General features: G+C 50.0%; 4 protein-coding genes across 4 annotated transcripts; 2 read left to right on the top strand and 2 right to left on the bottom strand.

Moving 5' to 3' along the window:
• Window positions 1-21: 21 nt before the first annotated feature.
• Window positions 22-1,211, bottom strand: ETH_00024380 (uncharacterized protein; the record flags this gene model as incomplete). Its single annotated transcript, XM_013375207.1, has 2 exons — window positions 22-556; window positions 931-1,211. The coding sequence occupies 2 exons, from the start codon at window positions 1,209-1,211 to the stop codon at window positions 22-24; spliced, it is 816 nt and encodes a 271-aa protein (XP_013230661.1).
• Window positions 1,212-1,725: 514 nt separating this feature from the next.
• Window positions 1,726-4,305, top strand: ETH_00024375 (uncharacterized protein; the record flags this gene model as incomplete). The annotated part of the gene is made up of 5 exons (XM_013375206.1): window positions 1,726-2,114; window positions 2,518-2,615; window positions 2,760-2,913; window positions 3,227-3,391; window positions 3,927-4,305. 5 exons carry the CDS (start codon window positions 1,726-1,728, stop codon window positions 4,303-4,305), a joined length of 1,185 nt encoding a protein of 394 aa, XP_013230660.1.
• A 3,649-nt stretch (window positions 4,306-7,954) lies between these two features.
• On the top strand, window positions 7,955-10,691 carry ETH_00024370 (nucleoredoxin, putative; the record flags this gene model as incomplete). The annotated part of the gene is made up of 7 exons (XM_013375205.1): window positions 7,955-7,962; window positions 8,128-8,365; window positions 8,674-8,910; window positions 9,135-9,368; window positions 9,717-9,887; window positions 10,109-10,245; window positions 10,355-10,691. 7 exons carry the CDS (start codon window positions 7,955-7,957, stop codon window positions 10,689-10,691), a joined length of 1,362 nt encoding a protein of 453 aa, XP_013230659.1.
• A 790-nt stretch (window positions 10,692-11,481) lies between these two features.
• Window positions 11,482-21,493, bottom strand: ETH_00024365 (CAM kinase, SNF1 family, putative; the record flags this gene model as incomplete). The annotated part of the gene is made up of 8 exons (XM_013375204.1): window positions 11,482-13,893; window positions 14,327-15,029; window positions 15,646-15,784; window positions 16,906-17,029; window positions 17,681-17,847; window positions 19,024-19,200; window positions 19,859-20,007; window positions 21,108-21,493. The coding sequence occupies 8 exons, from the start codon at window positions 21,491-21,493 to the stop codon at window positions 11,482-11,484; spliced, it is 4,257 nt and encodes a 1,418-aa protein (XP_013230658.1).
• Window positions 21,494-22,776: the final 1,283 nt, after the last annotated feature.

Raw genomic sequence — 22,776 nt, 5'->3', positions numbered from 1 at the left:
AAATGTCGTCAGATACCGAAATTAGGAGCTCCTCACTCTTGTAACACGTTCTTCACTCGCCTCCGACTTCAACAGGTGGCCCGTTTGCTCCTTATCTTTCTTCGCCTGCTCGAAGGGACCGGTGTCTTCCTTTCTGAAACGCAGCACTTCTCCGTCCGTTAGCTTTGAAGGCCCCCTTAGACTCTCCCGTGAAGACCTTTTCGTCGTTTCCTCCAGCAGCTTCAGCCGCTTTAAAGGAGCAGCTGTGGGCCCCTGTGATAGCTCTAAAACTAGCCCCTCAGTGCGAATGACGAATGGGCTGCACTGCACACCCACTGAATCAATATCAGCTGTCTGCTCGTACGTTGAGGTGGTATAAGTGGTATCTTGTGCAAGGCTCTTGGGTCCAACTTTCGGCGTCTGCTGCGTTAGACTCTTGCATGGTGAGAGGATTACGCCTGTGGCGGTTGAGATTACTCTCTGGGGCTCTGACGGAAAGACTACCATGCCCGTTAAGTCTTCGGCGTAGAGGTGTCGAGCTAAAATAGCGGCACATGGATCCAGCCGCTGGCGCCGTCTGCATGATTTAAAAAGCAAACAAAAATGAGTGGTCCACCCAGAAAGCATACGTCGAACAATGAGTAATAATGCATACACCGTTCGAAGTGCTCCGCATAAGGGAACATACAGTGTTGAGCGCTTGCAGTGTTAGAGCGAGGCATGCTAGTTGCCCCGGCGTACGCACGTATTGACATACTGTTCTACATTAACTGGGCTACAGAAGCAGCGCGAAAGATAGTAGAAGGGTCAGAGGAGACAGGCCAAGCGGCAGTAGTAAGGGAAAATGGTCAGAGAGGGGAGCGGACAGGCGGAGGCCCTACACAGTACTGAGAAACGCTATCGCCGAACGTGGGGGCCTGAGGACCAGACCATAATGGCAATATCCCCTACCTCTTCTTCCGTATATAGAAGGCTTGGGGCTCCCCCAGCCCACCTTCCCTAGTGGGTGATATTGTGTCACTGAGCGTCACGTGCTTATCTGCTAGTCCCTTCTGCTCGCTTTCTTCAAGAGGAAGCTGATCCTGTAGACCGAATTCCCGTTTTTGCTGTTGAGAACCTGCTGGGGAGGCACCGAATGGATCTTTTGGGAGGCGCATATACTCCAGCTGCCCGGTTGCTGAGATTCGCTTCCCTGTTTTCGCTGTCATCGGTCGAAGGGCCATGTGACTCATCGGCTACTTGCAACGTGGTTCGTTTGGTGTGCCACCCGCAACACGTAGAAAGCAAGCGAGGTCACGCCACAGCCGAATAAAGAGCTCGCGAGGCTTAAGACATCTCCAACAAGCACACTGTTCATTTGCTAACTTCTTGGACATGCAAAAGCAAAAAAAGCAAAGTGCTCATAAGTGAAACGGAAATATATCAATTTTGCAAGTCGTTAATTAATGCGGTGCTGCGCTGGGCATGCATACTGTACAGCAACCAATGACTACGGGCTGCCTAAAGCCCTCAAAGAGCTATTGGGTCTTGATTGCTCAGCTAATTTTACTTCTTGAGCTGTTACTGCAATATTTTTGTCATCGTTTACACTCAACGCCTAATTTATTACTACCCACGAGAGCGACAGCCAGAAGTGGCTCAAGGGAACGGCAGATGTAACTGCTGTCCATGAACGCCTCTTGCTGCTCCTCCCACTACGGATGAGGTCCCAGCAGGAGGTCCTTCCCCTGTGTTCCTGTCGCAGCGATGGAGCATACGGAAGACAGTCAGCGAGGGACGCCACTCTTGGGAGGTCCTCTGCGGGAGGTTGAGGGTCCTCACATCACATCTGCAGTTGCCCAGCCCTCGTCTGCCTTATCAAGCAGGCACTCATCTTGTCCCACAGAGCCAGAGGCGGGCGCTACTGGAGGGGGAGGTCCGCAGGCAGCCCTTCAACGCTCTGCTTCTGCAAGCTCCGGTGGAACAGCTGTAACGGGGTACCCGCTTGAGTCTCCCTTGTTGGCTGATGCTGGAGGGCACATCCGCAGCTGCTTCATTTGTCTAGAAGGACCGCGAAAAGGCAGGAGAGGAGCTCCTCCCAAATTACTGCACCCTTGCTGTTCGCAGTGCTACGCTGTCGTGCATGAAAAATGTTGGTGAGGCTTTCCCCGTCCGTGCAGTGACAGTCAAGCAATCGTGTCAGCTTGACGGGCGAGAATTACGTCTTTGAATGCTTCCTGTTTGTGAAGCCACTTAGGTAGCTGGAAATCTAGCTAACTAAGGAGTCAAGTGGCAGTGCGACGAGATATCTAGGAACCGTACGGTCGAGTTCAATGTTAAGAGAGTTGGCGGGCTAACTGACTGAACATGGAACTAGCTAGCCACTTAAGTAGCTACCTGGCTACTAACATGAGTAGCGTACCACCTGGCTCTGGCCATATAACTAGTCGATTAACGAAGTAGTAAATTAACTAACAAGCTGGACAGGTAGCTCGGTTGCTGGCGCATTTGTAGTTCAGTCCTTTCCTTGACATGAAGTTATGTGCTTGTTGTAACTAGGACTGCTTATAGGAGGAGGCAGCGTCTGGCTGCGTTCAGAGCTCGTCTTTTGGGACACAGAGCTCCTGACACTTCTCGCTGTTCCATCTGCAGGACAGGTTGGCCTGTACTCGTTGTAATTGATGTTAGGACAGATGCTTGCCGTCTTTTTATAATAAGACAATAATATAACATATTGTAGCAGCAGGTTCCGTTGCATTGAGCAAACGTTTTGCACATAGTGTATGCTTGTTTTTTCGTAGGCAGGGGTGCACTCCCACCGGATGTTTGCCCTCAGGGACCTCCGCAGCCCGTTGGCGAGGGGGCCACCGACTTGCAGGAGCAGCTCCTCGCTTCATTAGCAAGGCTTCTGATGGACGATGACGGCCCGCCAGCTCACCCATTCTGCTCAGGCTTGTGTGTCCCCCACAGTTCAAAAGCGCGTGGACAGTTATTTTCTCTTTTACATAGAACCAGTTCAGTGCTCAGGAGGGATGACCGCGTAGCAAATGTGAAGTAGAAATTTGGGAAATGAGCTACTTTTAAGCAACTGCATTCACGTTCGGTCTCCAGTTTTGGGCGCAACCAAGGCCTGCGTTCCGTATGAGCTTTTGGTTTGTATGCAGAGCTGTTAAGAGCTCTGCATACAACCAAAAACTCGCCTTGAATGCAGAAGAGGACTTTGTGGCGTCTATGCGTGTTTTTCGGCGGTGTGTTGTATGTTCCGCAGCTGCGTTTGCTTCAATGCTGTTGTATTTGTTTCCTTCTTTGTGGTGGGCTTCCTCTTGGTAGCCTTTGCGGAACTGAAGGGGGTGACTGTCTTTCTGCTCTCCCTTTTCCTCTACTACCACTTCATCCTCTTCCAGCTCATCTTCCTCGCCATCAGACAAAGACGGTGCGACACAAGACACAACTTTAGGTAGCTATCTTCACTGTTTCGGCCGTGGCTCTGCTTTGCCTTTTTGCATCCGTGCACCTGCCACTTGTCGCACCACGCCTTTCTTGTTGTTTCCGCTAGTTCCGCTTTTCGATGGGAATAGTGTAGTGTGTGACTGTTGCAAGCCTCCATGAAGGACGAGTGAGAATGGTGCCTTTTCCCTTGCTCTTCTTCAATGCTGAACGCATGTGTAATGCAACAGGCGTTACGGGCCTCGTTGTATCGAGAGTTTTTTTGTCAGCCTTCGGTTTCTGTTTTATTAATCGACGACAGGGTAGTACTGAGCTAGCATGCAGGTCTCTTTAGAAGGTTTTTGTTGTCTCAAACGGGGTTCAGCGCCTAACCGGGAAGATCTGAGAGTGTTTGTTGCATGTGTCAACAGCACTTCTTCCCTCCATCGCACACAGTTGTCTCGGCGCTGTACAGTGTTTCATCATGCGTGGTGGCATTTTCTCGTTTTAAAAGAGCTACTAGCACATTTTGGTGTATACAGAGAGGCCCTATCTGCCTTACCACCATCACCGCAAGCCTTCCCCAACGACTCACCGCCGCCACCTGCTGATCCGGCCAATCCTCCTGGAGGCAGTTCGGCAACCTCTGGTGGAGAGAATCATTCTACGAGTAGCAGCTCCAGTGGGAGTCCAGGAGTCCCTCTGGGTGACGCCGTGGGAGGCTTGTCAACAACCGAGGTGACAGAGAGGGGGATCTCAAATGAAGCGGGGTCGGGATATTCCCACTGGCTGTCGTTTCTTTGGAGAAGGGGCACACGTGGTAGAGACGCGTTGAATGCCAATATTGCTGCGCCCTTTCTTTCTGGTGCCGCACTGGTCGTGGAGATGAGAATGATGCGGACCGAGACCTTACCTGCCTAGGTAGAGGGGCGTGCAAGTGCCGCCTGTATCTCTACACATTTCCCCGTCCATATGCATCTTCATACTAAGGTTATGCGCACTTCGCGGTACGCCTGTGCGTGTCAATGCGCCATGTAAATGCACGTGCTAGCGTGCCTCGTGGTATTGCCGTCGCTGTTACTTGTTCGTACTTGTTCGAGGGAGGGCCATGTTCTGCCTGTAGACGGGTGACCAGGATGCAGCTCGTTTGCGACTTCATTGTTTTTCATTGTTTCTCTATTCTTCATTCCACGTAAACGCTGTCCCCCGTTAATTCTTTTTCATCTCGCAGTCATCGTAGCCATGATGGGCGGAGGCAGCAGTGCTCTTCGTTTCCTGCTGTTTAGAGGTTATCCAAGACTACCGAGTGACGTTTTAGAAGACTTCGCTGTTTAGTTGCACGGCTGCTCCTGCATTCCTAGAGCATAGTGCGCAGAACTGTCTATTTCTTAAGATCATTTCGTCGTATCTACCGACAGAAGAAGAGAAATATATGTGTACGCCAACTTCCCTCGAGACCCAGTGGGCAATACGGCAGGAGAAACACATAGCCCAGTTTTCGGAGGGGAGCCAATGAGTTTCTTATTCGTGAAGAAGACGTAACTTTGGTGGTGCCCTTCCACTTGCATGTTCGTCTTTAGGCAAGGACGAACTTGATGTGGTTGTCGCCATTGTCTATGTAGGGTTCCACAGGGTCATACCCACCACTTGGTAAAGTACGAACGCAACTAATAGAAACCTGGACATGCTTAGTGGGGCAAAGGCCGAGTACTGCCGGGGAAATACCCATCCGGCACCTGGCAGCGGATTAGCGAAGGGAATACAGCGTGAGGATGGGGAGTCACCGAGACACCGATTAGTGAAGTGAGGCATATCTTTGTCAGCATCGTTGGCACAACGGATTTACTGTGAGCCCCTTCGAGGATGTATTCACTTTTGCGGCGTACGCACCGGGGTTTATTCACTGGTGAGGCCCACGTACCGTATGTCCACACAGCGCCGTGACTTGATGTTGTAGGACCCTAGCACTTAACGGACTTAAACACCTGTTGAAAGCTCTTTTAGCCGGTCCAGTGCAATCCTGATGCTCTCCAGTCACGCTACCTGTTTTAATAGTCAGTCACTGTTAGTTTACACTCCTAGGACGCCATTGATGCCTCTGGAGCTGCGAGCAGTAGGGCATTACCCCATTACGCAGCAATGAATTTGCCCAAATTCGGCAGCATATGGCCAGAAGTATGTGTTTTGTTACATAACGCTGCGCAGACTGCAGTGGGTTGTGAGGCAGCTGCGCCGGTATGGGCTTCGTGACTCCCCAGCCAAAGTTTAGTCGCTGTACGGGGTGTAACTGTGGTCAAATGCTTGGAAAAAAGGACTGGAAAATTACATGATCCTGCACTTTTTCCGCACTAGGCCTACGCCGGAGTCCCCAAGAGCGCTTCTAGGGTGCTCCAACGGGAAAACTGCGAAAATAGAAGAGGCCAACATCGCCTTTCCCGCTGGTGCTTGCCCCTGAGTAGCCAGAATAAAACAAAGAAAATAGCTTTCGGCTGAGAGGATCGTGAGAGACGAGGGTATATTCATAATTTGTGGGGTACAATCATCACTGTCGGCGCTGCTTCGATTGGCCGCATGCAGCCCTCCATCCCTTTCTTTCCTTTTGCCTCTTCAGTGGAAACGCGAAGATTTAGGCTTACTATTTCAGAAAATATCTCTCAATTTTTATTTAGCCATTACTTCTTTGACGTTTACTACTTTGTCTTCTCCACTTTCTCGTGTATTCCCCGCCGCCGACTTGCCCCCACTTGAAGGAGGTCCTACCGTTTATCGACTTCGCACTGTGCTCCTTCTTTTTGCTTTAGGGAGCCATTCTCCCTTTTGGTAGTTTATATAGGTATTATTCAAGAATTGGTGATGCTGAGCCCTTAACCAGAACTGCGCTGGACTGAAACTCGCAAGAGGTCCTCTTTTTTCTCGCTTCAAGCCTTCCCATCAGCCCATGGCTGTTTCCGTACGCCGCCTCCGAATCGAAGTATTAAGAGCAGCCAAATTATAGAGAAGGAAAGACACATGACAATGGGCTTGTCGTCGTTGTTTCTGAGGAGGCTGCCGTTGCTGTGTTTGAGCATTTTGCCCTTTGTCTCGGCGGTAGGATCAAGCCATCAGCAAATTGCGCACCTCCAGCCACTATATCTCCTCAGACTCCGTGCTTTGGTTTGGATACATTGGTTGGCTGCTCGATTCCGCGGTTCCTTAGTTGTTTCCACTTAACTTGCCTAGGCGTGCGAGTCGAAGTGATACATTCAACACGCCTGTTGCACATTCAAGTGTTGCTCACTCTTTTTCTTTCTCTGCTTCTGCAGCTTAATTCTAGTCTGCAGAACGGAGCAGAATCTCTCGCTCCGGATGGTCTCTTATCTTCTGCGTGGAGAGGAAATGGGGAGCTCATGGGGAAGGCTCCGTTTGACGGCCTTTTGGCGACGATCGTAGCGAACACCCCACCAGCACCTGCTCCCACAGCTTCTCTCTCTGAAACTTCTTCTTTACAACCGATCAGAGCTCGCAAAAGAAGCTGGCAAGTCTTTAACCATTCCTGTACAGACTGCCGATGTACCAAATGCTTCAATTCCAGGGTCTGCGTTTACTATGGTGGTGGATTTGCGCCCCTTCTGTTTATTCGTGCTTTGGCGGTTTAGGAAGGGTCCTTCACCGGGACCCGTTGCATTTGCTTCTCGCGTGCCCAGCAACGAGTTGAGTGACGATAAAGAAGATGCAGAAGTGGTGGGGCTCCGAAGTGATTATTTGCCACTGGTGTCTTGTGGCGCAGCTAAAGCTCTTATTTGTATCGGAGGTGTTGCTGCTGTAGGTACGTCTGCGCTGTAGGCATCTTGTCCCTTTTGGAAGCAAGCCACACGCAAATCGCACACTTTTGCACTAGGTCTCTATCAGACGAGGAGCGGATTTAACGTTTAGCCGTTGCAACAGCAATCACTGCTCCGCCAAAAGGCTATGAACAGTGACAAAGCCTTGACTCGTTTTGTTCTTGAGGCGCGCCTAAGGGATCAAGTCTCAAGCCCTTGTTGTATTGAGGGCTTTGGGTTTACAGGTGCTGTGGGTCTGCGACTGACACGGGATTACTTGAGGAAGAAGAGGAGGGCACGCTTGGGGGGTCCTGGCCCATCCACTCCCTTCAGCCGTCTTCTGGGTCCTGTGCTGCTAACCAACACTGAAGAAATGCAGAAGCCCCAGGGATTCATTGCAAAGCTGACGGGAGCCGCCGCTCCTCAAGAGACAGCGACAGCGCATGCACTCGGGGAACCTGGTAGTATCACGGCTCTCTACTTTACTGGCAAAGGCGTGGAACAAATACTTGAGGTAGCAATCACATTGTCAGCAAGCTGCACGTCTCTCCAATCGCCAAGATTTTATAGTTTACGGTCGACAGTTGTACCCGTGGATTAAGGGCTTCGTGGAGGTTTTATCTTTGCATCCGCAGACCAAGGGTTATGTCCCTTTTACTCCCCGGTTGAAGTCCATAGTAGAAGCCGCGAGGAAGAAGGGCAGGAAGTTAAATGTTGTATTTGTGTCGGCGGATGACTCAGCTGCAGATGCCGCATCTCTGTTCCACACAATGCCCTGGTAAGAAGCACAAATTTTAGATCCTAGCTCATCAAAGCACTTGTGTCGTTGTGGTTCTTATCTTCGCTGTGGTACTTTACACTTTAGGGTCAGAACGTTCAAAGAGTGAGGATTTCCGGTCAAGGCTGCAGTGGCTGTGACTAAAGGCTGACGGTATGCGTGCAGGCACGCGGTGCCCTTTGACGACTCAGAGGGCCGTGCCCGCCTACGTTCCTTGTATCGGCGGTTCAGGGTTTCTTCTTTACCCCATATTGTGCTGCTAGAAGACAATGGGAGGGTGCTTAACCCTCAAGCTTACTCTTCCATGCTCGCCGACCCTTTGGGCTTTCCTTGGCCTAAGAAGGACCCGCTGCAACTTCTTGGGGACAAACTCATCGACAACAAAGGAGAAGCTGTGGACCCTGTGTGGCACGCACACTGGGAAACAGAAAAAAGCATGCATACATACAATAATCAGCAATCTTACAAGCACACAAACACACACACACGCACGCTCACACACACACACACACAGAGACATAGACACACACACACGCACATAAACACACGCACACACAGCAAGCCATCTGGATGCCCGGTGAAAAATTATCGCGCGTTCGTAGGTCAACTTTTGACTGCGTCTGTTTTTGTGAATTCATGCCTCCATATTTGTCTGTGCGTCCCACTCCAATTCCTCTTGAAGATCTCTTTTTGTTTCTCTTTTCTGTTTAGTCCTCTTTAGCCGGTAAGACGGTCGGCATCTACTTCAGCGCCTCTTGGTGTGGGCCGTGTCGGAATTTCACACCTAAGTTGTCAGAAACCGTGAAGAAACTGAAAGAAAGGGGGGAACCGGTGGAGGTGGTTTTCGTCTCGAATGACAGAGACGAAGAATCATTCAAAAATTATTTCAGTAAAATGGATTGGCTTGCCGTGCCATTCAGTCGAGCCGCCACAAGAGCGCTAGCGCAAGTCCGCCTTTTAATTCCTCTTCGTCTTCGATAAATGTAGATCTACATTGCAGTTTCGTGGACCTCTATAGGTGTAAGAGTATGTGTGGGTGAAATAATGGAACACAAATAGTGCTTCGCTGTTCTTATGTTTACTGTTTGTTACAGGTTATCGTATCCCATATGCCAAATAGTACTGATAGCTTTACTTTTTGGAGTATGGAAAGCTGCTGTTCACTTGTGCAGGATGCTTTGGGGGTTCGTTCTTTGCCGACACTGATTTGGGTGTCCCCAAGAGGAGAAATTTTGACGCGTCGAGGTGTTTCTGCAATTTTGCGGGACGGAGAGGGAGCACAGTTCCCCTGGAAGGAAAAACCCGTCAGGGATATAGACGAGGCTCTAGAGATTGTGGCTGAAGAACCAGTTGTTCTTGCTTTCCTGGACTTAGCTGACGAAGAAACTCAACGCGAGACGCTGAAAGTAAAGCATGCACTGTCAATCTCTCACATGCACAAAAGGCAAACTGCTAGGGGTTCCGTGCAGCTGACCCTTGTTGTAATCATTGCTGGTGTAGAAGTAGTCGTTTAGGACGTAGAGCCTGAGGGTTTGCGTCTAGGATCATAGCCTCCGAAGTTCACACATTTGGCTTTAGTATTTACTGTAGATAGCCTAGGGTGTAGGAGTTTGGAGTCTACGCTTTAAGTCCCGGGGTCGGGGCTAGAGTCAATCGTTTTGACGTTTCCGATTGTTTAGTTCTTAGTTCATAATTAGTCCTACTGCGTCGAGGGCTCAAAGCATGCCTTTTTAAGCAAGTTGGTGGGACATCAGGTGCTGGAAGAGGCTGCGGTGTCGCTGAAAGCGACGGAGACAGGAACTTCGGTGGGCCCTGTTCCTCAATTCCTCACGGCCAAGGGCTCCTCTCCCAGGACTTCGGCGCTACGTCACATTTGTAAAGAAGGTCTCTCGCCATCTTCTTACGCAAAATCTAAAGTTTCTCTGGTAAGATGTGGCTGACCTGACGCAAACTTTGGTGTATCATTACGCATGCAACCCACAAACAACGTTCTCCACTCTGTGAACTGCTCCGCCTTCAGGGCTTCAGAATGTAAGACTGAAGACCCTGTATGTGAAGATTTGGGTTCAAGATTTACTTTGTAGGATAAGTGGCCCAGCTTGTAGTGTTAATGGCTTAGTGGTTCGGTTTTGAGACATGTGTGCAGCTGATCCTTGATATCTATAGCCAAAAGGTGTACGCCTTCCCCCATGGCAATCGAGAAGTCACAAAAGAGAACGTTTTGGAGTTCGTAACTAAGTTCAGGAACGACGAACTGGAGGGAAAACCCATAACTTTGCCGGAGTAGTAGGATAACTGGACGAGTCTGGCACTGATCGCCGCGTAGTGGTCACCCGGAAGCGCGCGAAGGTATCATACGGGGGCGTTTGAGGTCCCCGAATGGTTTATACAGAACCCAAAGGGACTCTTATGGTGTCTCCTACGGTGTGCCTCCAGTGGCCCCCCGGAGAGTCCCCAGGGGACCCCTGCATCACGTGCAGGAGGCTGTAGGATACTACATAGCCCACCCATCATTTGCTTTTCTTCATGTGCTCGCGCCTAGTAGAGGGAGAGACGAGGACTTCGGGCGCGAGACAGAGAAAGGAGACATTGTCTCTTACCTGCTCCAGTTTCCTTGTCAGGGTATGCTCGTAAGCTTGCTGTGGGAATTAGGATGCCGTCTCTCCAAGGCTGTCGGGCGTGAGCACCGCACTATTCGCAGCGTGGTCCGCTTCGGCTGGGATAAGTAAGCACCGGCACTGCTGTTCGCCGCAGTTGTAACACCACCGACAGTACTAGCAGTGCTAACAGCAGTACTAGTAATAGCTACAGTAGAACTAGTTGCACTGCAAGTGATCGCAACAGTAAACTCGCAGTGACGCCATAAAGAGGAGCAGCAGCTTGTAGCACAAGCAACAACACTGAAAGGTGCACCAGCAAAGGTGGCAAAAGGAGCGCTTGCAGCGGCAGCAACATGGCGAAGTGCAGCAGCAATAGCAGAATCACCAGCAACCGTAGCACCAGAGCCACTGTCATGGCCAGGGGAGGCCCTGCGCATGTACGAGAAAAACCAAGGAGATAAAGGAGGGGAAAAACAAATACGACAATCATCACTGTGCAAAGTGAGGAACTTCCGGTACTCATTAACAACAGAAAGAAGCGGCAGCTCCTACATAAATGTTTACAAACTGCCACTCAGTTTTACAGTTCCATATAATTTTAGCACCAGGAAAAATGAATACAAATAGTGCCGCCCGACGAGCGGAGAAATGAAATCGAAAAAACCAGACTAAAGCGACGAAATAGCATGTCCTCGGTTAAGGGTTTAGGGCATAAAGCTTCGCGCCTATGCAATAATCCTCTGGGCTGAAAAGGACTGAAGGGCTCCCAGACTTATTGTGTGCCTCCTTGCCTTCTTTCTTGCCACTGAGGCCCTTCCTATGACTCTCAACTATTTCGTCCTCCAAAGAAGCCCCCTCTTCCGAGGGCTCCTGAAGGAGCGGAGGCCTACATCAAAGGGTTCCGTAAAAATGCCTCCATTTAGAGCTGCTCCTGAGGGTTCCTGGGGCTGCTTTGTACTTTTGCCCTCAACCAGTCGCGAGCGCCCAAAGCCGAAGCAACTTTATTGAGGAACGGCAAAGCCATTATCTCAGACAAGCGAAACTGCACAGAGTGAAGGGGCAGCACACTCCGACTCTTACCACTACTATTGTTGTTGCAGCTCCTGCTGCTGCGAATGCCGCTGCTACTACTGCTGCTGGTGCTCGTGCTGGTATTGCTGGTGCTGCGGACCTGCAGAGACCGTTCGTAGGTACTGTTGGAACTGGTTGTGCCATCGGCTATTGTCGCAACCCCGAGATCAACAGCGGGATGCCTCCGCGTTGAGCCTCTTCGATGGACGTCCGTGGGTGACTGCGCAGAGCCCTTCCTGGAAGCGGGGTGCAGCTCTTTGAAATCGCGGTAGTACTCATCTCTTTCTTTTGTTTTACTGACGCTGCCTCCCCCCACGCCCTTTGGAAGTTGCGCCTTGGCTGCTTCCAGGTCTCTGGCTGTACTGGAGGGCTCTTGAGGGGGCCCGTCTTCTTCACAGATGCGAGGAGGCGCTAAAGGCCTCATGATGCCCTCAGTGGACTTCTTTAGTGCTCGTGTGGTATTTCTCACCAAGCTCTGGGGTCCAGGGACAAGGTAGCGATGAGCACGTATCTTCCGTGAAACCTGCATGCGCAGCGTGCGGGAGCCATCCGAGGAGGATGGACTACCCCTGCATTGAGAATCCCCCACAATGGCATTTGCCCCTTCCGTCCAGCCGGAATTTTGGCCCTCCGGAAGGGTCTGCTGGTCTGCACAAAACTGGGAGGCCTCAGTTTGAGGACATCGCTTTCGTGTCTTTTGATGCTCCATATCATCTGCGGAGGGGCTCCGACAACCTGAATCCTCGGAACTTCGACGAGAACTCTCTTTCTCCCAAATATCATTCTTCACAGGTGTGAAATGACTTCCATTATTGTTCGAGGAGCCTTGCTGGCAACTTCCACAGTTATCCTCTGTACAGCACGGTTTACAGAGTTCTGCCGTGGGGCGACTCTGGTGGGGCTCCACATTCATCGGTCTATTTAGAAGGCCGTCTCCTGCGTTGGGCACGGTGACGAGAGTTTGCTTTACGATCGGCTGCAACTGCTGATTTATCTGCGGCTGATGCTGCTGTTGGTTGTCTTGTGGAGGAGCTGAGTAGCAACCATCCATCGCAGCAGGCCTACCAGCTTGACAAGATCGCGACCCATGAAAATCGTTTGATGCCTTTTGGGGGTCCGCTAATGTGCCCACCAAACTCCTTCCCTCGTCAGCATAGTCAACACGCCCGCTATCTCTATCCCCTAACTTCTTGGGCTCCCCGGAGGTCTTTGATCTGGCTGTGTCGGGAGCAAACCGTTCTGCCACATTCTGGACCTCAAGCATTTTTGTACTTTCTTCTCCCTTAAGCTCAACAGAAAACATAAAAGTATGCGCGAAAGGGTCACTCAGTTGCTCCTCAGTTGGTGCATCGGCGAAGCGTTCTAGCGGCACCTGATAAGCTCGTTGGTAGCTCGGACTTGTTGGAGCCAAATTTTGAGCGTCTCTGCAGGGCGTGTTGCCAGAATAATCGGAAGATCCAGATAAGCAGTTGCTGTTGTCTTGGACATAACTATTCTGAGGTTTCTCCCTTGGGTCTGCATTAGAATAGGGAGATATGGGGGACAAGCACAGGCGGCCAAATGCCGCTGCTGTTGGAGAGGCGAATGTTGAGTCGCTTGATGTAGGACTGCGAGTACGTATATCCTCCTCAGCCGTAGGGTTTTGCGCTTCTACGCATGCTGCTGCTGTTGCTGCTGCGTTTGCCGTTGCTGCTGCTGGACTTGTTGCTGCAGCGGTGGCGCTCTTCTCACAACGGAGATAAGCTGGTGTCTCTAAGACATCTGCTGGAAGTCCCCTCCATTCTAAGAAGGTTGAGGAACAGGGAGTGAGAAGCCCCTTGCTCTTGCTGCTATTGCCGCCTGTCGGGATCAGCTCACATATCACATCAGCGGCCGGGGCTCTCGATGCCCTTACTGCTGCTGATGACAACTGGAGCGAAGGAACCGGGGGTACGGCGCTACAGCACGAAGAGATAGCGATATGTTGCTGCTCCTGCTCCTGCTGCTGGTGCAGAGACAAGCGAGCAGCTGCGGCCAAAACGCCAGCAGTTGCTGCTGCTGTCACTGCCGTTGCCGCCGCTGCTGCTACTGCCGCGTCTGCCGCTGGGGGTGGATCGACTGCTGAAGCTTTGGACGTGAATACATAGCCAACGTCTTTCTCCTCGCACTCCATCGAACAAAAATGATCGGCTACTGCTGCTGCTGTTACTGATTCGGGACGTTCATCACGTGGGGAAGCCCCCCTTGCAGTCTTTGCTGCACCGGACGACCTTTTCGAAACCTGGAAAACAAACTCAGGCCTTCAATTCACAGCATAGCGTTAGTCTAGGCGTTTTTAGTGTCGCGTGGAGGATCTCAGTCGCGCACTTGCACACCGTTTCTCCACATTTGCATGTTCCCTCCTCAGCATCGGCCACTGTATATGCCCATGCGGCGCTACAAATTGTTTTACTTCTTGGAAATGTGAGTACTTATCAACATCTCTAGAAGGTGGCTCGCTAGTTGGCCAGCTCATTAATGTTCGCCTTCCCTCTACGCCGTGACTGCTAGAAGCACTACCCCACAAGCTCTTCTTTTGCTTCTTTCATTAAGTAGCCGGCAACCTAAAAGCATTCCCATTTGCTGTCTGGCTGCCTAAAAAGTACCTAACTAGCTCGCCAACTGTATGCGGGATGGGGTATGGGGTATGGAGTGGTCAACAGGCGAGGTCTTACTGCTTGCTTGCGCCGGAGACTGCGAACATAAGCATCGTCTTGACTGTCTTTGCCTTCTAAAATTATGCTGTTGTCTCTCCCCTTCTCCGCGTCAGACCGGTGGGGACCCCCTGGAGGAGCGCTGTTGAAGAATGAGGTATCTTTGTGCTGCTCTAATATCACTGACTCAGGGGGCTTCCCGCGGGGCCCCTGTCTGGGCTGCTTCAGCCGGCCCGAGCAGTTGCTCTGCTGTTCACCAAATGAAGTGGAAAGCTGCTGCTCCTGCTCCTGGTGAAGCTTCTCAAGCAGCTCCTGCTGGTAGTGATGGTCTTGGTAAAGATGACGTTGCGGTTGATGCTGCGCTTGCAATTTCTGTTGCATGTTCTTCGGCGTCGAGGCCGTCGCAAGTGGTCGTGAAGCTCCTGCTGCTACAGCGGTTGCTACTGCTACCGTTGCTTTTGCTGCCCCCGGTCCCGTCGAAGGCGATTTTCGTGCATCAATCTTTGGCCCAGTTGTTACTGCCGCTGCTGCCGGCACTGGTGGCTTTGCACCAGTGTCTGCAGCACCACCTATAGGTCTAGGTATCCTGTAAAACCAAGGATGTGTAAGCGCCTGCACTGCAGCACAGCGTCGCGCTTGCTGTCGTGAGCACATCCAGCCAATAAGATCTTTGGCGGAGTGACTGATGCGACTCCAAGTCGGGTGAGTGAATGCCAGCTGGCACCTGAAGAGACACCTCAACGCCTCTTGTGCGCGCAGAGCATAAAATGCACGCGGGACTGCAATGTGTGTACATCTTGAGAGCACCCAGTGAAACTAACGATGGTGAGCAGTAAAATCAGACAGGCGCAGAGCAAAAAGAATGAATAGGTACACAACAGACGTAGATGCTGATGCACTTAAGCACGGCTTTTGCAGATTCCAACACATTCGACAAAACACGCTGCATTAAAGGGTTGAAGTACGAAGAATGATTCCTTGAAAAACAAGCACTTGTTTGGTCTGTCGAATGCGACGGCACGCCGGAGCAATAGCATGCAAGCCTGTTTTTCGATTTCTCTGAATCATTGAGCAAACAGAGCCTTTATTGTTAGCAAAAAAAGAAAACCCGAACATAGCAAGGAGCTTGCATCCGCCTTCAAGCCGCGTGGGTTAAATCCGCAAGGATTTCCTCTGTAATGCTTGGCTTCAAATTGTATTTCCAGGTGTTTTTCTGGTGCTTAAGGTATAGAATAAATTTGAAGGTTTTCTGTACGTCCTTTAGGCTTCTTCACTGCAATGTTTAACCACAGGTACAGGATTCACGGTTCACAAGTAACGGTTCATGAAGCAGCGCTGACCTGAGGTTCCTTTTCAGTATCTCCTTAACATTCTGTCCCCTAAATGGAGGAAAGCCAGCCAAAAGAGTAAACAGAATAACTCCCGAGCTAAACACATCTACTTTAGGCCCATATGGCAAATCTTGGAGAATTTCTGGAGCTGCACCCACAAGCCACAATGGGTCTGCGTCGGAGCTTTCAAAGTGCTGCTCAAGGTTCTCCTGGATGCTACGCAGGGCACATATTATGCAACAAAGGACGACCACTAGGTAGCACTAGCAGCTCAAAAAACCAGCAGTAGCACCACAGGCAGCAGCGTTAACAAGAATCAGTCCTTCCAGTAGCCTCGTGACACTGAAGAAACAAAAGAGTCGCCCAAAAAAACATGCCCAGCAAGAGAACTGAACGCAACAAAGTCCCCTTATGCTGCCTTTGCAGATTCAGCAAGAGCTACAAAAGTGTGCTCCACAATCAAAGCAACCACAGTAGCAGCAACAGGAGTATTTGTGGCAGCAGCACACGCAGTAGTAGTTATCAGCAGTGCTGTTTTAGTAACTGTGGTACGTTCACCACTGAACAGCACTGAGCACAGCAGCAGCCTAAAGTAGAGAAACAGTAGATTCCAAGCAGCATTTTTATCTGGATCAGCACCAGCAATGCCACACGCAAAGCAGCAGCGCTTAAGTAACATCATCAGCTACAGCAATATCAACAAAATCTTTGCACCTTTTACAGCAGCCTTAGTAGAAGCGGCAGCAGCATAAGAGTAACTACAGAAAGAAATACAGTGGCCCAAGCGACAACAGCCAGGCGGCCAACGCGGGATACGTATTGACAGCAACCAAAAGAGTGTAACACGCTCAAAGGCAAATGGAACACCACGCATCCGCAGTAAACAAAAAAAAACAGTGACATCAATAGCATTACATTTACCATCACCAGCGAAAAACAGCTGCACCCGAAAAAAACACCTGCATTAACGGAACTACCTCCAGCAGTAGCAGTCTGCATAAGAATTAGCAGAATCTTCGGGGTGATCGTGATACGTTTCAGCAGCAGTAACGGCAGCACAATTGCGATTGTTCTTAGAAGCAGCATTCCACCGGGAGCATCAGCAGCGCTCAATAAATATCAGTACAAAAATACTCTTGACAAGTATCAGCAACCTTCATCTTCACATCATGTCAGCAGGCAACAGCAGCACCAGCACATCAGCAGCATTAGCAGCAGCAGTTTCAGGATCATTAGCAGCAGCCTCAGCGGCAGCAACAGAAGTCTGACCAACGTATCCAGGCGAGCCGCATCTCATTTTCATTGCTGGAGAGCCGACGGTGGCAGCCAGCCCAAAGTCGATTAGTTTGATGGACGCTGGATTAGCAGGGTTTTCTATTATCAGGTTTTCCGTCTATTTGCACAAACTCAACAGAAACACTGTTGACAACGATAACAATTCGAGCAGTGATAGCCACTACAGTCATCCCTGTGGTGCGCACGGTCATGAAGTGGATATACGGCGAACAGGCAAGCAATCGATAGCATCTCTCTGCTACTCATGACTCGTGCATTAAGCAGGAATAAGGTGACCTTTTACCGCTCTCTTGTGCTTCTGCTTTCTTTTGCGTCTTTAAAATCTCTGTCTCTGGTTTGTGTGCTCCCTTCATGTTTCCCTACAGGTTGGTTGCTCTATCTTTCATGCTGCTGTTTTCCATCGTACTCTCTATGCTTCGCCTTCTCTGTGCCAAACTTTCTGTTTCTCTCAAGACGTTAAGTAGACTGGGACTTTCTGCGCCCTTATCCTTCTGTTCTTGGCTATCTACTAGTTGTCCTCATCTGTTGAGATGCTCAACTACTGGTGCTCGATTTGTCACTTGCCACAGAGCTGTAATAGGGAACGCCGTTACCATTAACCTTATTGCAGTATTTATTCTCTATCGTTTCAATTCGTGAAATTCCGGCAAATGCCTATCTCCTTCAATAATTGCTACTTAGCCCTACGTTGAAATTGTAATCATAATACACTGCTATTTTTTGGTCGCCCCTCTTCGTGCCACCTAACCTTCAGGTCTCTGTGCACCACCCCCTTGGAATGAATTTCTTGCAGGGCCAGTAGAACTCGTCTGATTGCAAAGCGCGCCTGGTCTTCACTGAAAGGCCCATTGACACTTAAGTATTCAAAAAGTTCGCCACCGCGCAGGTACTCCAACACCAAACAAACAAAGTCCTCTGAACACACAAAGCACATGGGTTGGGAGGCACGCAGAAAAGCACGTCTGTGTGTAAAACACTGCTCTTTGTTGCTATGTTTAGTTATTCACTTGCTGCCTGTAACCTCAAATTCATGTTTCTGATGCTTGTGTCAATATATACCCGTGTACAAAAATTGTGCTGATCTCTGCATGTCCGCGGATCATTACACCTTGCCGTCCACTTGCATTGACAAGTATTGAATTCTGAACCCTAGGCCTTAAACGTCACGGTCTCCACATACATAAAGTGACAAATATGTGTCTATCCGTGTCTGCTGCATCTATCTCTGTGTAAGTCCTGTTCATGCTTCCTATCACTGCATCGCTTGCCCCACTATATCCCTTCTTTATTGCCCCTTCGCCTGCTTGCACCTCACTGCTTTGCCATCTGCCTGTGCGTTGCTGTGCTTCCTTCTTTCTACACCACTATCTCCCTGTGAACAACGGTACTGTACTTCATCGTTTTGTCCTGACGTTTTCGTCACTTGTTTCTCTGGCTCTTCCTCACGTCTGACAGCATCGTTCTCCGTGTGCCTCTCTTGTCTATGCCTATATCCGTGTCTCTAGTTTCTTTTATTGCTTTGCTTAACTCCTTCCACGAGCCGCACTTGCCTTTGCAGCTCCTTCCCTGTCTATCCTTTTCTCTTGTTCTATCCTTGCTTTCTTGTCTGGCGCTGTGTTTGCCTAATTCTGTCACACTCTGGCCTCGATTCTACTTTGAACTTGGTTTCTCTGCTCTCTTTCATGCAACTGGTCCCTTTTCCAGCTTCTTTTACTAGAAAATCGTGCTTATGTTTCTTCAATGGACATACACCAGGACATCAACGAAGGAAATACGCACTTTGAGGATCAAAGCACAAAGACAGATAACAGAGCAGAAGCAAGCTGCGTGGCGGCCAAACTGAGGCGTTAGAGGGGTATAAAAGTTACACATAGAAACAGACAGAGGCAACGAACATTCATACGTGCGAAGGCGCGCCTAGCGACAAAGACGAGTGTCAAGGGGGCACCGTGACACGCGGAGATACAGATTCGTAAAAAAAAAGCGTGAGATGAAGAAAGTGGATGGTGGCGCAGACTGCAGACAGAAAGATACCAAGGAGGCAAAAAAAGACGTCGAAAGAAAGAAGCCGTAGCCAGACGGCCATCCTACCTTGCTCATAGGCTGCATAGAGTCGCATTATGTAGGGATGTGTGACCTTGCGCAGTACTTCAATTTCTGTGTACACATTGGATTCCAGCACCTTCTTTTTGTCTACTGCCTTCACCACCACGTTCTCCCCAGTGAACAAATGTTGACCGACGTAAACTTTGGCAAAACTGCCCTCTCCTGCAGCAGCAATTGAGTCGAAAATGAGACTCGCATGCAAAGAGCAACCAAGACAGGAAAAGACGGGAGTTTAGCGGGAAGAATGAAGCACAAATGTAGGCGGCAATGAGTAGTAGACGTACAACACGAGTGCACGAATGGGATGCATTAGGCATGTACGCTGACTAAGTGCATCTACAGATAACAGGCACGATACGAATAGTAAGTACATGCATGAACGTATGAAGTGCTCATGCTGGACAAAAATGACGCTGCTGATGTTGTGTGAAACACGAAATACTGGGACAAAAATAACAAGGCGAAATTACAAAACACGGCACGCAACGCGCACAGAAAGCTTAAAGCCTCGACGAAGCCATTACACGGAACTTGGGAGGAGTGTTGCCGAAACTCACGCAAACATGAAATTAACAGAATTCAACCCTTATGTCTGCCAGTCTCAATTCTGTAGACTTTTGAAATAAAGAAGCTTTAGTTGAGCGGTGGGTGTCGGCGGGAATGATGCCTGTGTAGGTGCTTCCCCTATCTTGTCTTTAGTAAGTTGCCTTCCCTTCACCGTCAATTTACACTTAAAAACTTAATGAGCCCCTGAATCGATACACTGCTTTAAACTAAAGGTAGAGGTTGAACGTATCCAGTGAACTCGTGAGCATGGTACCTATGAACTCGACGAGGCGGTATAGATCCGTAAATTTCAAAATAGAGACTCCTAAATTTTTGAGAATTTCCAACCAACGCGAGCACACAGGACGCGAAGGGCACTGAAACTCAAATTCTCCAGCTGAAGATATGATGTACAGGCATGGCCTAGAAACACAAACCAGAGACCGACAGGGACAGGCGAAGCCAGGAGCATGGGTACATACACAAGAGCAAGAAATGCAAAATCGACCCAGCTAAATGCACCAATGGAGGGTATGGCAGACAAACAAAGACATAGGAAACAGATAGGCAATTAACAGCAAAGACGAAACGGCGTGATCCGAGCAATCAAACCTCAGAAACATGAAAAGTCAACAAACGGGGGTAAGCACCCACAAGGGCAAATGCAGCCCAGCTCGAAAATGAGAGTTCATACATGTAAGGGAAGAACAAGAAAACCACCAAGGAGCCACAGACAACTAGACACCAAGTTAGGTATACAAACAGAAAGAAGCAGCGACGAGTCAGATATACGAGGCACAGAGACAGACGAATATAAGCGAGCACAACGAGATTAAAATGCACGCCTACCCTTATGCTTTGAATATCTGTCCAAGAAAATGCATACACAGTAAGGTAGGGGCGGGTAAACAAGCGGATGAACAGTAAGCAAAGACAAAGAGGCAGTGCTGCTCGAAAACATGGAAGATTTGCACAAACGGCAGACGTGAATGCTCGGCAAAACGAGAGGATCATTGAAACATATACGAATGCGATAAAGAAGTACAAAGAGACAAGACGGCATAGGCCTTGCGGAGGAGAAGCAAAGAAAAAGACAATAACAAACAGGCACAGATATTAACACAGTGACAGGACTACAGAGCACATGAGAAACCCAGCAACAAATTACAGGCACACGCGCCCCCCAAACACATACAGGCCAGTGGGATGGCAAACACAGCATAAAACAAAAAGGCACGTCAAAGTGAGCAGAAACAGTGGTATGCAGACGAATGGAAGTAGCAACATACATGAGAAAATGCGCGGAGATCGACACGTAGATAATCATTGGCGAAAACAAAAATGAGAAGACAGAGATGGTGAAATAAGGATAAGCAAACACCAAGGATGAAAAGAGACAAGATATGGGAAGAGAAGAATGACAGAGAGCATGGAAGATGGCCAGGCCGGAGAAATACAAGGATGAATCTTAGAAAAGGTGCTCTCAGCACTTAAGTGTTCGTTTCAGTTATGTTCACCCCCACCCTAATTCTGTGATATTGTTCACGACGCGAGAACCCTTGAGGGGAATCACAAAGAGGGGAGTGTTCGACTCTCCATTCACCCAGCAGCAAAGGTACGGGGGTCCTGGGGGATCCTCAGGGCCCCTGACGTGGGCTCCACTCTTTGGATCGACTCCGCGTTGGTGGCCGATCCCGCGACGGGAGTCCAGGCCATATTTCGTGTTGACATCACGGGTGTGATTGGGTCTACTGTGCAGATCAAGTCCAGGAGGAGGATCAACCTCGATAGAAACGAGGCGAGTGGCACCAGTGACCAGGGGCAACTCTGTTCTTCCCTTCAGCTGGTGCAGCTGCTGCAGTTGCTGCACTTGCTGAATCTGCTGAAGTTGGTGCAGTATTGGCTCCATTGTAATATGGGGGCAGTAGAGAGAGAGACACGATACGGTTGCTGCGTCCCCCTCGTTGCCTTTCCTCGTGGATTGCTCTATTTACTTAAGTAGCAAATAAAAAGCCAAGGAGAGCAAGCCGCATTTCTCATCACAGACACGAGCTATAAATCCCCCGCAAACATGCAAGCATAAACGTCCAGCCACAACCATACGTGTGATGCCTTCACAGCTGCTGGCGCAGCTGCTGACGACTTGTCGGTGCGCCGGCTGCTCCTAGCAGCGCTCTTGGGCAGCTATCCAAGAACCTTCCAAGTATGGTGGCTAGCGAACTGTTGCAAGAACTTATAGTGTTGTTGTGCCTGTTGTTCCTGCTGCGGTTGTTTCTGTTGCCGCTGCTACAGCTAGCTCCGACGTGCCGCTGCTGTCCGGTGCCTTCTGTGGGTGATAGATGTGAGGAAAACAATGGCGCACAGTCTATTGTTGCTAAAGCTGCATCAGGTTTTCCAGTGATTGTTGCTTTTCCCGTCCTTATCCCCCGGGAAGACGCTCGTTGCCCTGTTGGGAGTAGTTGCTGCCCCTGCAGATGCTGTCAATTTGTAGGCTCAAGGCCCCCTTTGTTGCAGGTCCGCCGATACTGTCACATGATTTATGTGGCTATCAGGCTCCGGTAATGCGGTTTAGGCTCCACATATTGCTTAGGAGTTTTTGGTAGCAGGTTCGAAAGGTAGCAGGCTTGAGCTTCGGGCAGAGCAGCGAATCCCTGAGAGCGCTAAGCTTAAGGCCTCATTCATTCAGGAATATGCTTTAGAGGTTATTTGGCTGCGGATGCTGCTCCTATTATTACTGTTGGTGCTGCTGTTGTCGGCAGCGGCTTCCACTTCAAGTTGAGCGTCCGGAGGGAGCCTGCGCACGCAGCTGCGGCGTTTAGCTACCCTCCTGGGGCTAATGTGTGACAGCGTCTTGAGGTAGAAGTCACGAAGGTCGAGAATGAAGTGGAACTGTAGAGGGCAATCAAAGCAGTTGTAGCAGGAGGGGGACGTTGCCGCCTCAGCAGCAGCAGCCGTTACGCCGGTGCACTGCTCGGGCAATGTCGAGAGTGAAAAATATCATAAAGAGAAGAAACTGACCAAAAAGAGGTATGCTGAATTCCCTGAATCATAACAAACGCATGTGCAGCAGCAGCAGCACCAGCAGCAGTACCAGCAGCAGCAGCAGCAGCAGCAGCAGCAGCAGTATAACCAGCTGCTGCTGCTGCTCCACAGACCAGCAGCAACGGCAGCCTTAGCGCCCTGCGGGCAATG

Source organism: Eimeria tenella, genomic scaffold (assembly GCF_000499545.2).
Source record: "Eimeria tenella Houghton genomic scaffold, Eth_scaff26, whole genome shotgun sequence".
NCBI classification, from domain to species: domain Eukaryota; phylum Apicomplexa; class Conoidasida; order Eucoccidiorida; family Eimeriidae; genus Eimeria; species Eimeria tenella.
This window is presented reverse-complemented; position numbering and strand designations above follow the sequence as displayed.